At 43.0% G+C, this 18,095-nt stretch overlaps 1 protein-coding gene across 1 annotated transcript in view; it reads left to right on the forward strand.

Moving 5' to 3' along the window:
• LOC103524768 (titin) overlaps positions 1-18,095 on the forward strand; it is a 185,309-nt gene that overhangs the window by 33,169 nt on the left and 134,045 nt on the right. The window contains 8 exon segments of the mRNA XM_026819934.1: positions 3,297-4,240; positions 4,700-4,936; positions 5,498-5,712; positions 6,283-6,463; positions 7,066-7,230; positions 13,072-13,308; positions 14,487-14,744; positions 16,470-16,613. Coding sequence (XP_026675735.1) covers positions 3,297-4,240; positions 4,700-4,936; positions 5,498-5,712; positions 6,283-6,463; positions 7,066-7,230; positions 13,072-13,308; positions 14,487-14,744; positions 16,470-16,613 — 2,381 coding nt within the window.

The following is an 18,095-nucleotide window of genomic DNA, read 5'->3' on the forward strand; positions in this document are numbered from 1 at the left end:
TGGACTTAGAACTGTGTAAAATTTCTATGCTGTTAGTAAATTTCTATGCTTTGTCCGATACAGAGCTTTAATTTTTAAATGCTCCATGGATAAAGAGTAAGCCATAACTGTATTATATTTAATGATGTTGAATTTTACTGTGTATTTGTTAATAAATAAATGGTTATGTATTTTAAAAAAAAAAAAAAAAAAAAAAAAAAAAACAGGAAGTAGACCAGCTTAGTCTGGCTGGGGGACGTTAAACAGGAAGTAGACCAGCTTAGTCTGGCTGGGGGACGTTAAACAGGAAGTAGACCAGCTTAGTCTGGCTGGGGGACGTTAAACAGGAAGTAGACCAGCTTAGTCTGGCTGGGGGACGTTAAACAGGAAGTAGACCAGCTTAGTCTGGCTGGGGGACGTTAAACAGGAAGTAGACCAGCTTAGTCTGGCTGGGGGACGTTAAACAGGAAGTAGACCAGCTTAGTCTGGCTGGGGGACGTTAAACAGGAAGTAGACCAGCTTAGTCTGGCTGGGGGACGTTAAACAGGAAGTAGACCAGCTTAGTCTGGCTGGGGGACGTTAAACAGGAAGTAGACCAGCTTAGTCTGGCTGGGGGACGTTAAACAGGAAGTAGACCAGCTTAGTCTGGCTGGGGGACGTTAAACAGGAAGTAGACCAGCTTAGTCTGGCTGGGGGACGTTAAACAGGAAGTAGACCAGCTTAGTCTGGCTGGGGGACGTTAAACAGGAAGTAGACCAGCTTAGTCTGGCTGGGGGACGTTAAACAGGAAGTAGACCAGCTTAGTCTGGCTGGGGGACGTTAAACAGGAAGTAGACCAGCTTAGTCTGGCTGGGGGACGTTAAACAGGAAGTAGACCAGCTTAGTCTGGCTGGGGGACGTTAAACAGGAAGTAGACCAGCTTAGTCTGGCTGGGGGACGTTAAACAGGAAGTAGACCAGCTTAGTCTGGCTGGGGGACGTTAAACAGGAAGTAGACCAGCTTAGTCTGGCTGGGGGACGTTAAACAGGAAGTAGACCAGCTTAGTCTGGCTGGGGGACGTTAAACAGGAAGTAGACCAGCTTAGTCTGGCTGGGGGACGTTAAACAGGAAGTAGACCAGCTTAGTCTGGCTGGGGGACGTTAAACAGGAAGTAGACCAGCTTAGTCTGGCTGGGGGACGTTAAACAGGAAGTAGACCAGCTTAGTCTGGCTGGGGGACGTTAAACAGGAAGTAGACCAGCTTAGTCTGGCTGGGGGACGTTAAACAGGAAGTAGACCAGCTTAGTCTGGCTGGGGGACGTTAAACAGGAAGTAGACCAGCTTAGTCTGGCTGGGGGACGTTAAACAGGAAGTAGACCAGCTTAGTCTGGCTGGGGGACGTTAAACAGGAAGTAGACCAGCTTAGTCTGGCTGGGGGACGTTAAACAGGAAGTAGACCAGCTTAGTCTGGCTGGGGGACGTTAAACAGGAAGTAGACCAGCTTAGTCTGGCTGGGGGACGTTAAACAGGAAGTAGACCAGCTTAGTCTGGCTGGGGGACGGGGACTCTAAAGTAGACCAGCTTAGTCTGGCTGGGGGACGTTAAACAGGGAGCAGACCAGCTTAGTTTGGTTTGGGTACTTTAAACAGGAAGTAGACCAGCTTAGTCTGGCTGGGGTACTTGAAACAGGAAGTAGACCAGCTTAGTCTGGCTGGGGGACGTTAAACAGGAAGTAGACCAGCTTAGTCTGGCTGGGGGACGTTAAACAGGGAGTAGACCAGCTTTGTCGGGCTGGGGGACTTTACATAAGGAGTAGACCAGCTTAGGAGCTTAGTCTGGCTGGGGGACTTTAAACAGGGAGGATACCAGCCTGAGATTTCCCTTGCTAAAGAAATAACAAAGGCTGAGGGCGAAGGGTATCCAATAGATTAGTTGCGCTTACTTGGGTGATGTTTCAAAGTAATTCAATATTTTCAATTCAGGGTTTTTACATAGATATTCAGCCAAACGACCTCAATGGGAATTCAGCTTCATATTTAGTTATCTACTAGATAATGAGTAGCAACCAGTGGCGACTTTACCAATGTAAAAAAAAAAAATACTTCAAATTTGTAATTGATATTGCAGGAGGCACTTGGGCCAGTCACTCACTATCAGGTAGACCTGACAGGTACGGCTGAAGAGGTCCGTCTGTCAGGTCCACCTGATACGTGATGAGCACACACACTATCAGGTGGACCTGACCAGGTGTACCTGTCCTCAGGTCTAAATGATAGTGAGTGGCTGGCCTTAGTTATGGTGTGATACCCACACAAGTTATTAATAAGCAGGTTCTCAAACCCTTCATCCCTTCTTTTTGCAGACTCGAGTAAGCACCAGATGTCGTATGACCCACAGTCAGGGAATGTGGGTCTGGTTATCGACTCGATCGGTCCGGGGGATGAGGGCGAGTACACTTGCTGCGCACGGAACGAATTCGGGGAAGCGATCTGCGCTGTGTTCATCCAGCCAGAATGCGTCAACGTTCCGCTGTACCAGCAACGCATGCAACAAATGCAACAGCACCGCTCCGAGAAAACCGCGTACAGCAACGGATCGCAGAGTATTGTGTCTGAGGTAATAGAAAATTGAGACATCTTGGTCTAAGATGACAGTTTAAATAAGACACTAAGTAACTCAAAATAATACTTTGTTAAAGATGGTTAAAAACAGTCCATTTTAATTATTAAAGTTACAAACAACACTTAAGTTTTTGCATTCCAAAATGATGGACCGAAAATTGATCCTTGCGGAACGCAAAATAAGTTCAAATTTGAATGGTTCCTTTGTCCTATATTCAAATTGTGCTGTTACAGTTGCTAATCAGAGCAACCTGTTCATTTCTATTTGTTAAATTTTAACTGATATGACAATTTGGTCTTACAAATTTTGTTTTTTCATTTCTATTTGTTGAATTTTAACTGATATGACAATTTTTTGGTCTTACAAATTTTGTTTCCGTGTTACAGGCCTGAGCCAGGTCCAGAAGTAATCTATCTGAGACACGTAGAACGAGCTAAACCCAGAGGTCCCAGACAAGAACAGGAGAGACTGTATCCTCCACCTCAGTTTATTATACCGCTGAGTGACATCGAACAAGTAGAAGGAGGTAAGAACGCTTGGAACAGATCCAATACTTGGAGGATAGCTCAAGATACCAACATGTAGGTAAAGAAGAAACTCAGATCCTGGCTGCTCCTCAGTTTACCAAACCTCTCCACAATATAGAGACGGTGGAAGGTACCAACATACATCTGGAGTGTAGACTACAACCTGTAGGAGATTCCACCATGAAGGTAGACTGGCTGGTCAATGGTAAACTTTGGAACAGATCCAATACTTGGAGGATAGCTCAAGATACCAACATGTAGGTAAAGAAGAAACTCAGATCCTAGCTGCACCTCAGTTTACTAAACCTCTCCACAACATAGAGACAGTGGAAGGTACCAACATACATCTGGAGTGTAGACTACAACCTGTAGGAGATTCCACCATGAAGGTAGACTGGCTGGTCAATGGTAAACCCGTCAAGACAGGACATCGGTTCAGACCAGCCCATGACTTTGACTATGTTGCGTTAGATCTACTCAGTGTCTATCCTGAGGACTCTGGTGTGTACACATGTCTCGCTAGGAACCAACTCGGTGAAGCTGTCACCTCTAGCTCTGTCAAGATCATGGCTAAGAGAGATCTGATCCTGGAAAGTCAACATCCAGGTGGATTAGAGAAGCTGCAATACCTGGAGGACAGCTCTCGCTACAAGAAGTCAGAGACTATTGATGAGATTGTTAACATTAAGCCACGCTTCCTGACCAAACCCAAGAGTATTGAGAATCTGCGGGAGAGAGGACATGCGCACTTTGAGTGTAAACTAGAACCAGTGACCGATTCTAATCTCAAGGTGGAATGGTTCAAGAACGGTCGCCCCGTGACTATTGGACATCGGTTCCGTCCTATTCATGACTTTGGCTACGTCGCCCTAGACATTATCGACACTATACCTGAAGACTCTGGAACATATACTTGCCGTGCCGTCAACTTGGTTGGTTTTGCTGAAGTGCAGGCAACTCTGCAATGTAGAGGATCAGCAGGCATATTGACCTCGACACAGAATGAGACTGGTCTAGAGCAGATTCAATACTTGGAAGATAAGAGCAAGTATCAGAGAGGAGAATATATTGAGGAGACAACTACTCAGGCTCCCATCTTCACTACGTCACTCAAGAACTGTGAAATCAAAGAGGGTAAGTCAAACTCATTGAGTATCTATGGTAGTATTTTACAATCAAATTTCGAGAAAATTGGAGTGTCCTTTGTTCTAATTTATAATACGACTAAGGCATCACTACTATCACAACTGCCTCGTTGATGTAGTGGCTAAGTCGCTCGCCTGATAATAAGGGCATGGGTTCAATCCCAGTCGCTGCATGGAATTTTATCGTCATGGAATTTTATCGTTGTAAGTAGTAGACTACTACTGGAGCAAAGGGACTCGTTTGATCAGTATAAATAAGGGCCATTTTAACTATGTACTTGTCTTTCTTAATGAAAAGGCGGAGTTACCTATGTTAATTTCTGTGAACCAAATTATGACTTCTAATCAAACTCCTTATTGACCCCTAATTATGACCTCTAATTAAACTTCTTATTCACCTTTAATCAAACTTTTTATTGACCTCTAATCAATCTTCTTCGCCCTTCAGGTCAGCGAGCTCACTTCGAGTGCCGTCTAATCCCAGTATCGGACAACACGATGAAAGTGGAATGGTTCCACAACAACGTTCCCATCAAGTCTGGATCTCGATTTACCGAGACCAATAACTTCGGCTTTGTCGCGCTGGATATCATGCAGTGCCTGCCTGAAGATTCGGGCGTGTATACGTGTCGCGCCGTCAATGCACTGGGTCAGGCCGTTACTTCAGGCAATCTGCTTGTACACTGTAAGTATTGATTTATTTAAAGTAGCATCCATCGCCTAAAATCCGCTCCGACAATCAGTCTCCGTGGCTTAGTGGGTATTACACTGGGCTTACACGCCGGAGGCCCGGGCTCAATTCTCGGCAAGTTGCAAGTTTTTTCGGCTCTGTGCTTAAATGATTGCCACTTTAACCGATTAGCGACCAGTGGCAGCATTAACAGAGTAAAAAGAAAATTCCTAGAGTTGACAGAATTAGTAAAGGAGGGTCTAATTAAGGAGCGCGGTAGCGCTCCGCCCCGCCAAGTCAAGAAAGTTTGACCGTCTAACAGAATTAGGCCAGCCATTCACTATCATCTAGACCTGGCAGGTACGACTGAAAATGTCCGAATGTCGGGTTACTTGATACCTGATGAGCACACACACTATCAGGTATAACTGAGACCTGATCAGGTCTACCTGATAGTGTGTGGCTGGCCTTAGGAAAGGAGACTCTGAGCTACGATGTAATATCCACAAATATTGGAAAGATCCTTGTGGATTAAATATCAAATTCCATTTTCTCTCTTCTCTCTCGTGTTCACAGCCAAGAAATCCATCCAAACGGAAACCCAGCACGGCGAATCTCTTAGCCGTCTGCAACAGCTAGAACAGGGTCGGTACCAGCGTACATCTATCATTGAGGATACGGTATCCCAGGCCCCTGTCTTCACACAACCTATGCGCGACATACATGTGGCCGAAAACCAGGCAGCGCACTTCGAAGCGCGCCTGATCCCCGTGGGAGATTCCAAACTGAAGGTATGTTACCCTTAGTGTTCATATGAAACTTCACAAAGTTACTGAGTCTTCAATAGATACCCTCAAACAGTCCAAGTCCGTATAGGTACCGTTTAAGATATTGGGAAACGTAATCTTTTTCTTTTACTGCACCTTTTCCCAATCTCATTTGGGGTCGGTGTTACCCTCCATACCCTCCTATCTAATGTCTTCTCCCTTCTCCATCCCTTGGGAAACATAATGAACGAAAACATAAAATACCTTCAATTAATTTAAAATTTGCTGATTAATGTTTGGGTCCCATTGGACCATGGGGCCACTTACGGGTCTTGTTTTCGAGGGTTTAGCTCACTGACGTACAAAGGGAGTTTGTTCTTTACTTACTTTCCGGGTTCTCACTATAAATAAATACATGTAAATATTTTGAATTTCCAGAAGTTGGCTACAGCTACAGCTTTCTGGTTGGCTTGCCTGTAGGTCTTCCGTTGTTTATTCTGCAATAACTTTTGAACAATTAGTTTAATTTGGATCGAATCTAATAATGTTACACATCTTCAGCACATAAATAATTTTTGCTGATTTAATTCGCAGGTGACTTGGTTGAGAAATGGTGTCCCCATCCAGGCATCGAACCGGGTCAGCACAATGCACGACTTTGGTTACGTCGCCTTGAACTTCAAGTATACTTATCCTGAGGACTCTGGTACTTACACTTGTAGAGCTGTCAATGAGCTGGGAGAGGCTGTCACTTCATCTACACTGTTTGTTGAATGTAAGTTGAAGCTTTTTTTTCTGACGGAGTTAGTTCTTATCGTCCTGAAAGCGAAGATAAGGAAGACAGGGTACTAGAAAGCCAGCCATTTTGCGATTCTAAAAACAAAAGTCCGCTCCTTTCGTCTACCTAGGTATTTCGATCATTGCAATATCCTTGCACGCGGGAGACTCGGCTTCAAATTACGGCGGGATCTAAACATTTGTAACATGTAAATAATCGATTCCGTGACTGGCTGTTGAGGGGCCCACTCAGCCTCGTGAGGAAGATGAGTAGCTATGTACTTTGAATGTGCACAGCGAATAGCTATGTACTTTGAATGCACACATCGCAAGCAAAATAGGTAAAACATTGAGTTTGAGTGGATAGAAACTTAGGAACACAACACATGGCTTCAGGCACACTGCTTTTGTGAAAGGCCTAGGTTTAACTTACCCTTTGGATCAACTTAATTTGAATTTAGGTTGATTGGTCGATAGAATGAGATATTTCAAAATACTACAGTGTGACAGTGATTACCAAAGATCGTGACAGTAGATTTTACTGACTAAAACTCAGGACTTCAAAACAGCTATTAATCTCTTTTCTCTTCTTCCTCACAGCTAAAGCCTCCCTACAACTGGACACTCAGAATGAGGCTGCACTCCAGAAGATACAAAACCTGGAGGACACATCCCGCTTCAAGAGAAAGGAAGAGGAAGAAGTTGAAGTCACTCAACAACCTAGCTTCACTGTACAACTCAATGGACCTACTGAACTAGTTGAAGGTAAGTGCGCGTCCACAACGATGACCATAGACCACGGACCATTGACCACGGACCATTGACCCTGGACCATCGACCCTAGTAGATTCCTTAACTCCTTACACAAAAAGCCCAATCTGAGGCTTAGGTGTAGGGGCTAGACAGCCCTAAAGGATGAGTTACGCTTCTAAGAATCCGGACCATCGAACTTTGCACCAGTGTGTCCAGAACGGAGCCTGGAACCTCCTGCTTATTTAGATACGCTTGAAATTTTGAGGTTAGAATGTTCTTAAAAATGTGTACAACACCATCGACCATCGCAGAAAAAATACCAGGCTCAATTTCTTTTCTGTGAGGGTTGGAGCTGTGGTCAAGGCTCCGTTGAGCACGCTTATTAGCATGGTTTGCTTATTTTCTCTTGGATCGGGACCAGGCTAGGGTTGATTTTCGGTTCTCTATTGTGGACGCCTACTTATACCTCTAACTAACAAAACCAAATGTAAGCCCAAAGCAATCACCCTAGTTAGGGCTGAAAGGCTGACAAATCAATCTCCCAAGTTAGGGCTGAGAGGCTGACAAAAAATTACCTCGATCTAAAATTTGCCTTACTTACCTTGATCTATCCACCTAGGTCAAAGTGCCCACTACGAGTGTCGTGTTGCCCCTTGGCCGGACAGTTCGCTCAAGCTGGAATGGTTCCACAATGGCAAACCCCTACAGACCGGGCATCTGTGGAAGAAGGCAAGAACGCGCACTTCAGCTGCCGCCTAATCCCAGTGGGAGATCCCACTCTTAAGGTGAGAAAAGTCCTATTGTACTTTTGATAGAGGGAATGTCAACCTCTCTTGAGCGGGATTAAAGACGGAGTAAGCCAGCCTAGTTAGCTTGGTTGGTAGCACATGTTCCTTGTAAGCGCTGGGCCGCGGGTTTCATTCCCGGATAATGTTTGTTCTCAGAACGGTTGGCTTTCTTCTATCCTGTCTTCCTTCTCTCTTACCTTCAGGGTGTTGAGACCTTAGCAGTTACAGTTCCCTCTGTCAAACCTCTTCTTTTTAATCTAAAAATTAAATTCAAGTCTTAACCCTTTTGTGTCATCAATATTTTAAAAATTAAACTCAAATCTTAACCCTTTCGTGTTCAGGTGGAATGGTTCCGCAACGAGAAACCCCTGGAGGACAGTTCCCGTATCACTACTAAGCATGACTTTGGCTACGTCGCTATGGCAATGTAGAGGATCAGCAGGCATATTGACCTCGACACAGAATGAGACTGGTCTAGAGCAGATTCAATACTTGGAAGATAAGAGCAAGTATCAGAGAGGAGAATATATTGAGGAGACAACTACTCAGGCTCCCATCTTCACTACGTCACTCAAGAACTGTGAAATCAAAGAAGGTAAGTCAAACTCATTGAGCATCTATGGTAGTTATTTAAGAATTCATTTTCCATAAAATTACAGTTCCCTTTACTAAATTTGGCCCTAGGTTTCAATTACTTTAGCTATTCTTCCTATTAGTTTGGTATACAAGTAAGATCCTAAATTATTTTTGTGGATACTGTACAAGAGTTATTTGATAGAACTTTACCTGTCCTACTTTGAAGAATGGTTCGAGTTCAAGTCAAGGCCTAAATTTTAGCGAAGTTTAATTTTCACTGTACACGAAGTTTTAAGAAGTTTGTACACAGAGTGTTATTATAATGAAGAGGTGGGTTTATATAAAAATATTTATAGAAAACCTAAATGTAGTATTGTAAAATTGTAAATTGTGTATAATGTTGTAACAATCACAATAAAATAAAATTGAATTGAATTGAATTAATTCCCTAAGAGATAATCTCTTCTAACAAACAAAATTATGACCTCTTATCAAACTTCTTGCTCGTTCCTCAGGTCAGCGAGCTCACTTCGAGTGCCGTCTAATCCCTGTGTCGGACAACACGATGAAAGTGGAATGGTTCCACAACAACGTTCCCATCAAGTCTGGCTCTCGCTTTACCGAGACCAATAACTTCGGCTTTGTCGCGCTGGATATCATGCAGTGTCTGCCTGAAGACTCGGGCGTGTATACGTGTCGCGCTGTCAATGCACTGGGTCAGGCCGTCACGTCAGGCAATCTGCTTGTACACTGTAAGTATGATGTCTACTTTCCCACAGTCTCCGTGGCCTAGTGGGTATGTCAGCTTAGTTAGCTTGGTTGGTAGCGCGTCTGCCTTGCAAGCGCTAGGCCGCCGGTTCGATTCCCGCCCGGGGCGGATTTTATCCTGAACGTTCGTTCTCGGTACGGCTCGATAATGTTCGTTCTCGGAACGGTTGGCTCTCTCCTATCCTGTCTTCCTTCTCTCTTAGATTTCGGGACGATAAGACCTTAGCAGTTACAGTTCCCTCTGTCAAACCTCTTTAAAAAATGATTTGGATTAAATTCCATTTTCTCTCTTCTCTCTCGTGTTCACAGCCAAGAAATCCATCCAAACCGAAACCCAGCACGGTGAATCTCTTAGCCGTCTCCAACAGCTAGAACAGGGCCGGTACCAGCGTACATCTATCATTGAGGATACGGTATCCCAAGCCCCTGTATTCACACAACCTATGCGCGACATACATGTAGCCGAGAACCAGGCAGCGCACTTTGAAGCGCGCCTGATCCCCGTGGGAGATTCCAAACTGAAGGTACGTTACGTTCAAATAATCCTTCTAGTACACTGCAGTTCTATTCATACACAAGCCCAATCCGAGGTTTAGGTGTATGGACAAACAACCCTAAAGGATGGGTTAAGCGTCCACGATACACTGCAGTGACATAAAGTAATTGAGTCTTAAGGAAGGCAGTCCCCTCAACCTCGAAGGATTTTGCATTTTGCAAGTTTGTTCCGCGTTAACTTTTGATGACTCTTTTTATTTTCAAGAGTAAGCCAGGGTAGGAGATAGCCAGCCATAAAATCCGCCCCGGGCAAGAATCGAATCCGCGATCTAGCACTTACAAGGTAGACGTATCTTCGACGCTAATTAGCCTGGGATACATTTTGATTGAATCTGATATGGACAGTTCCCACTTGTCGTGAGTTTCATCCGATTTTTTCCGAATGTCCTGTAGGTAAGTGGGAACGGACCTATAATTTTACACTTAACACATCTTCAGCACATGAAAGAATTTTCGCTGATTTAATTCGCAGGTGACTTGGTTGAGAAATGGTGTCCCCATCCAGGCATCGAACCGGGTCAGCACAATGCACGACTTTGGTTAAGAAAATTCCTAGAGTTGACAGAATTAGTAAAGGAGGGTCTAATTAAGGAGCGCGGTAGCGCTCCGCCCCGCCAAGTCAAGAAAGTTTGACCGTCTAACAGAATTAGGCCAGCCATTCACTATCATCTAGACCTGGCAGGTACGACTGAAAATGTCCGAATGTCGGGTTACTTGATACCTGATGAGCACACACACTATCAGGTATAACTGAGACCTGATCAGGTCTACCTGATAGTGTGTGGCTGGCCTTAGGAAAGGAGACTCTGAGCTACGATGTAATATCCACAAATATTGGAAAGATCCTTGTGGATTAAATATCAAATTCCATTTTCTCTCTTCTCTCTCGTGTTCACAGCCAAGAAATCCATCCAAACGGAAACCCAGCACGGCGAATCTCTTAGCCGTCTGCAACAGCTAGAACAGGGTCGGTACCAGCGTACATCTATCATTGAGGATACGGTATCCCAGGCCCCTGTCTTCACACAACCTATGCGCGACATACATGTGGCCGAAAACCAGGCAGCGCACTTCGAAGCGCGCCTGATCCCCGTGGGAGATTCCAAACTGAAGGTATGTTACCCTTAGTGTTCATATGAAACTTCACAAAGTTACTGAGTCTTCAATAGATACCCTCAAACAGTCCAAGTCCGTATAGGTACCGTTTAAGATATTGGGAAACGTAATCTTTTTCTTTTACTGCACCTTTTCCCAATCTCATTTGGGGTCGGTGTTACCCTCCATACCCTCCTATCTAATGTCTTCTCCCTTCTCCATCCCTTGGGAAACATAATGAACGAAAACATAAAATACCTTCAATTAATTTAAAATTTGCTGATTAATGTTTGGGTCCCATTGGACCATGGGGCCACTTACGGGTCTTGTTTTCGAGGGTTTAGCTCACTGACGTACAAAGGGAGTTTGTTCTTTACTTACTTTCCGGGTTCTCACTATAAATAAATACATGTAAATATTTTGAATTTCCAGAAGTTGGCTACAGCTACAGCTTTCTGGTTGGCTTGCCTGTAGGTCTTCCGTTGTTTATTCTGCAATAACTTTTGAACAATTAGTTTAATTTGGATCGAATCTAATAATGTTACACATCTTCAGCACATAAATAATTTTTGCTGATTTAATTCGCAGGTGACTTGGTTGAGAAATGGTGTCCCCATCCAGGCATCGAACCGGGTCAGCACAATGCACGACTTTGGTTACGTCGCCTTGAACTTCAAGTATACTTATCCTGAGGACTCTGGTACTTACACTTGTAGAGCTGTCAATGAGCTGGGAGAGGCTGTCACTTCATCTACACTGTTTGTTGAATGTAAGTTGAAGCTTTTTTTTCTGACGGAGTTAGTTCTTATCGTCCTGAAAGCGAAGATAAGGAAGACAGGGTACTAGAAAGCCAGCCATTTTGAGAACGAACCTTATCTATTTGGGATAAAATCCGCCCCGGCGCGGCGGGAATCGAATCCGCGAAATAAATTGTTATTCTACAATTTTGTTTTAAAAACACCTGATTGGAGAAATGACCCCAATACGGCCGCAGAATTCCTCCGCTAGACGACCAAATGCTCTGCACGAAAAACCTTGCTTAGGTATCGTCTGACTTGATGCTTAGGTGGTTGCATTTAGCTTGTCTGATTATTTAATAATGACAGACATAACTGTCGAATAAGTTGGTCCAATTTTTATTGAGATTGACACACAATATAAACCTTTGAGGAGGCACATACGGAGAATTTTCTCATAACATTTCGAGCCGTGTGGAACCATTTTTCGTCCGTGTGGGGAATCTGATACGAGACCTTCGTCGTGGTAAAACATTACCTCGATTTCCTAATCCTAGTCTCTTTCTAAACAAGTAACGTATCTCATTTTTTTCCTCACAGCTAAAGCCTCCCTACAGCTGGACACTCAGAATGAGGCTGCACTCCAGAAGATACAAAACCTGGAGGATACATCCCGCTTCAAGAGAAAGGAAGAGGAAGAAGTTGAGGTCACTCAACAACCTAGCTTCACTGTACAACTCAATGGACCTACTGAACTAGTTGAAGGTAAGTGCGCGTCCACAACGGTGACCATGGACCATTGACCCTGGACCATCGACCGTAGTCTAGAACCTGAACCATAGATTGCTTAACTCCATACACAAAAAGCCCAATCTGAGGCTTAGGTGTAGGGGCTAGACAGCCCTAAAGGATGGGTTAAGCTTCTACGAATCCGGACTATCGACCTTCGCACCAGTGTGTCCACAACGGAGCCTGGAACCTCCTGCTTATTTAGATACGCTTGAAAAATTTGAGGTTAGAATGTTCTTAAAAATATGTACAACACCATCGACCATCGCAGAAAAAATACCAGGCTCAATTTCTTTTCTGTGAGGGTTGGAGCTATGGTCAAGGCTCCGTTGATTACGCTTATTAGCATGGTTTGTTTATTTTCTCTTGGATCGGGACCAGGCTAGGGTTGATTTTCGGTTCTCTATTGTGGACGCCTACTTATACCTCTAACTAAAACTTACCTCAATTCCCTTTAAATAAAAATTTACCTGAATCTATCCCTCTACCAAAAACTTACCTCAATGTATCCCTCTAACTAAAACTTATATCTTTTATCCCCCTAGGTCAAAGTGCTCACTACGAGTGTCGTGTTGCCCCTTGGCCGGACAGTTCGCTCAAGCTGGAATGGTTCCACAATGGCAAACCCCTACAGACCGGGCATCGATTCCGGACCACCTATGACTTTGGTTTCGCCTCCATGGATATATTGACCGTGTACGGCGAAGACTCAGGAGAGTATAGCGTGCGAGCTACGAACAAACTGGGACAAGCTGTGTCCGCCCTTAAAGTGAATGTCAAATGTAAGTAGAATCCATAAGCTTTTGAAAAACGATGATAATCTAATAATGTTTCTTGTAAATTTACAAATTTGGACCCTCCTGTTGTATAGGGAACTTTTTCGATATCAAGAAATGTTCCCTTGAGCTTGAGAAAAAGCCAACTTTGTAGGAAACGAAAGATCTTAAAGACAACAATTTAAGCTTTTAGCTGGTACCAAAAAAAAAAAAAAAAAAAAAAAAAAAAAGAGGAAAAAATTTTTTAAACAATTAGAAAACAATTTAGGCTTTTAGCTGGTACCAAAAAAACGCTGAGAAATATTTTCATAACATTCAGAAAAGGTTGTCAGAGTAAAGGAATCTAAATGCAAATTCTCAAAAAGAGGCCAAAATTTCATGCCTCGACTAGGATTGAACCCACACCCTCCTGATTACCAGGCGAGCGTGTATCACTGTGTAATCTAATCTCACCCTTCCTTCCTCCCTCTTTCTCTCTCACAGCCAAGTCTTCCATCGTGACGGAAACCCAACACGAGGGCGCCCTCAAGAAGATCCAATATCTAGAGGATGACTCCCGCTACAAGAAGCAAGTCCAAGAAGATGTGGCCATCTCTGAGAAACCTCAGTTTGGAAAGCCGCTGAAGAGCGTTGAGATGGGCATCGATTCCGGACCACCTATGACTTTGGTTTTGCCTCCATGGATATATTGACCGTGTATGGCGAAGACTCAGGAGAGTATAGCGTGCGAGCTACGAACAAACTGGGACAAGCTGTGTCCGCCCTTAAAGTGAATGTCAAATGTAAGTAGAATCTGTAAGCTTTTGAAAAACGATGATAATCTAATAATGTTTCATGTAAATTTACAAATTTGGACCCTCCTGTTGTATAGGGAACTTTTTCGATATCAAGAAATGTTTCCTTGAGCTTGAGAAAAAGCCAACTTTGTAGGAAACGAAAGATCATGAAGACAACAATTTAGGCTTTTAGCTGGTACCAAAAAAACGCTGAGAAATATTTTCATAACATTCAGAAAAGGTTTTCAGGGTAAAGGAATGTAAATTTAATGCAAATTCTCAAACAAAAGAGGCCAAAATTTCATGCCTCGACTAGGATTGAACCCACACCCTCCTGATAACCAGGCGAGCGTGTATCACTGTGTAATCTAATCTCACCCTTCCTTCCTCCCTCTTTCTCTCCCACAGCCAAGTCTTCCATCGTGACGGAAACCCAACACGAGGGCGCCCTCAAGAAGATCCAATATCTAGAAGATGACTCCCGCTACAAGAAGCAAGTCCAAGAAGATGTGGCCATCTCTGAGAAACCTCAGTTTGGAAAGCCGCTGAAGAGCGTTGAGAATTTGCCTGAAGGCCAGATGGCTCATCTGGAAGCTACCCTTACCCCGGTCAACGACCCCACCATGAAGGTCGAGTGGTTCTGCAATGGAAAGCCCATCCCTCAAGGTAAGACAAATGGACAAAATATCGCTTCCGTAATATTAGGGCTAGTGTAGATCAGGCTTTATCATTGTTCTTTGTTACACTAATCCAACCTCTGAACCCCAGTGGTTAGGGCGGTGGACTTCATATCTTTAGGTTGGTGGTTAGATTCCAAGTCCAGAATAAGTACGTATAGTACTTTAGACTGTCGGGATAGGGCAGTTTGTTTTAGCAGTTAAATTTAGCACCGCTTAATTAGGTGGTTGAATCGGTGTTCTAATTGTTTTGGAAAGTGTATAATAAGAATTGTGCAAGTCATTAATCCTATACATAATTTAATGTCATTGTATTCCAGGGCACAGATTTAAAACCACGTACGACTTTGGTTTCGTGGCGTTGGACATTCTGTATGCATATGCTGAGGATTCCGGTTAAAGCTACCAATGCTCTGGGTGAAGCTGTCACTACCGCTAGCATGAAGATTAAAACCAAGGCTGGTCTGCAGCTTGAGACTCAACACCCTGAAGGTAAGTGATGGAAGCAAAAATTCTAGAGGGTTAAAGTCACTGTATAACTGCTCCTCTTCTCTCTCTCCCAGCTCAACCAAGACTGCGGGAGTAAAGGGACTTTTCAGTCTCATTCTGGCAGGATAAACAAGGTATATTCTATTCTATTCTATAACTGTTAAGGTAGAAACACACTACTATCACGTCACGTGAAGTCTGAAAGGTGTAGTTCAAAGTACTACCCTCATGTTACGTAATGGTAGTGTGACAGGGGTTGTAATATCCATTCGGCTGCAAGCTATCCGCCTAGTCAAGTTAACCCTGCTTACTCACAGCGCCTGAGTGAGGCCGGGAAATGTCAACAGCACGTCATTGCCCGGATGGTCACGCAGTCGATCGATGTCGACTGAACCGTCCACACTGCCTCGATTTACATATCTCGTCGATGGATGACCGGCCGGTCGACTATGTTTGGGCATACCTTTATTTTAGAGGTTACCAATAGGTTGTCCAATTATAAAATAATAACTTGTTCAACAAAAACGCCATCTTTCTTGTTCACAGGACTGAAGAAGATTCAAGAGCTGGAACAACCAGCCAGCCCCATGCCTCAGGAACCAGAGAGGCAATATGAGAAACCCATCTTCACTCAGTTGCTTACCGGTACCTCCGAGATCATGGAAGGCCAGAGTGCCCATTACGATTGTCGTGTTGTCCCCGTGGGAGATCCTACCATGCGATTCGAGTGGTTCGTGAATGGAGTCGAACTCAAGATGGGTAAGTTTATGGGTTTTCAATATCCGTAGATCTATTCTCGAAATAGTGCTTTGAAAAACTTCGAATATTAATTATCTATCAAGTGAACAATTTAAACAAATTCTTTATGCACAGTGGACTACTCTTGAATTCCTAAACAATTACCGAGCAAGATATCGCTTCCGTAATATTAGGGCTAGTGTAGATCAGGCTTTATCATTGTTCTTTGTTACAATAATCCAACCTCTGAACCCCAGTGGTTAGGGCGGTGGACTTCATATCTTTAGGTTGGTGGTTAGAGTCCAAGTCCAGAATAAGTACGTATAGTGCTTTAGACTGTCGGGATAGGGCAGTTTGTTTCAGCAGTTAAATTTAGCTTCGCTTAATTAGGTGGTTGAATCGGTGTTCTAATTGTTTTTGGAAAGAGTATAATAAGAATTGTGCAAGCCATTAATCCTCTATACAATTTAATGTCTTTGTATTCCAGGGCACAGATTTAAAACCACGTACGACTTTGGTTTCGTGGCGTTGGACATTCTGTATGCATATGCTGAGGATTCCGGTACCTACATGTGCCGTGCTAAGAATTCTGTGGGAGAAGCCGTCACTACTTGCTCTGTCTCTGTTATCTGTAAGTATTACTTATTCATTGCATGCTCTTTAGTTTGTAAATAGTAGTTTCAAATTATTTTACCACTCACACTTCAAGTACGAAGACCACCTGGTAAGTGGATAAATAAGAACAAAACAAGTAGACTAATAGATCTTTTTCAAAGGCATTGCGTACGAGACACTTAGATAGGTTACCCATTTCTTCTCTGACCTACTATTCATGGTCTTACCAGGTATTAGTTTACCAGACGGTATCCTTTACTTCTCGTGAATTACCTAATTAATATTTTTTTATTTTTTTCCCTCATATTTTTTCTGTTAACTTCCAAACGTTTAGCTTATGTCCATATTTTCCTTAGTTACCATCCACTTCTTTAGCTTTTTTTCGTATTTTCTCATATTAGACTACTGTCCAATATTGTTCGTCTAATTGGGACTTTTTCTACCTACTGAACGTTCAAAACAAGAAGTTCTTAAAAAGAAGGGACTTATTTTTCTTTATTTTTTTTTTCTTCCTGGAAACCTCTTCAATTTTTCTTTCTTTCTCCTTCTAGGCCGTTTAACAGTATGGTAGTTAACTGTTTGAAGGTTTGAAAATACGATTTATTTTTATGTCGTTCAATTACCGAATTAATATTTTTTTGATTTTTTCCCTCGTGTTTTTTCTGTTAACTTCCAAACGTTTAGCTTATGTCCATATTTTCCTTAGTTACCATCCACTTCTTTAGCTTTTTTTCGTATTTTCTCTGGTTTACTTCCACCATACTTCCATCTATTTTTGTTTCATAAGTTCGTAACTTACGCTTAAGATTTGCTTTGTTTCACTACCAACTGTTTAGCTTTGGTTTACTTCCACCTGTTTATGTTTAATATTGAACTTATGTTTAACATTTGGTTCACCTCCACCTGTTTATGTTTCATATTAGTTTATATTCAATAATCTTAAAAGATATGTTTCACCTCCGCAGGCTCCAGATTCCACGTCCAACACGACTTTGGTTACGTGACTCTGGATATTACCAAGTGTGTACCGGCAGACTCTGGTGTGTACATGTGTAAAGCTATCAACAGAGCTGGAGAGGCAGTCTCTTCCACTTCGCTCAAGGTCAAATGTAAGTTCAATACTTTTAACCGAACCTCAACTCTCCTTTTGTGGGAGGTCTCCAAGGTCGACTATGTGTGGACACAGCCTTAGAATCTTTCAATAGAAGATTAATCTAAGTTGGGAACTTGTTAAAGAAATGAAAAATATACTTCGCTAGTATCAAAAGAGTTGTTGGAATCACAAACTTAGACCCGGTTATAATCACCCTTACAAACTCTCGCATCCCTTTACTCATGGTGATGGAGAAGCCGTCACTACTTGCTCTGTCTCTGTTATATGTAAGTATTACTTATTCATTGCATGCTCTTTAGATTGTAAATAGTAGTTTCAAATTATTTTACCACTCACACTTCAAGTACGAAGACCTGGTAAGTGGATAAATAAGAACAAAACAAG

This window comes from Diaphorina citri, unplaced genomic scaffold (assembly GCF_000475195.1).
Source record: "Diaphorina citri unplaced genomic scaffold, Diaci psyllid genome assembly version 1.1 scaffold6, whole genome shotgun sequence".
Lineage (NCBI taxonomy): Eukaryota > Metazoa > Arthropoda > Insecta > Hemiptera > Psyllidae > Diaphorina > Diaphorina citri.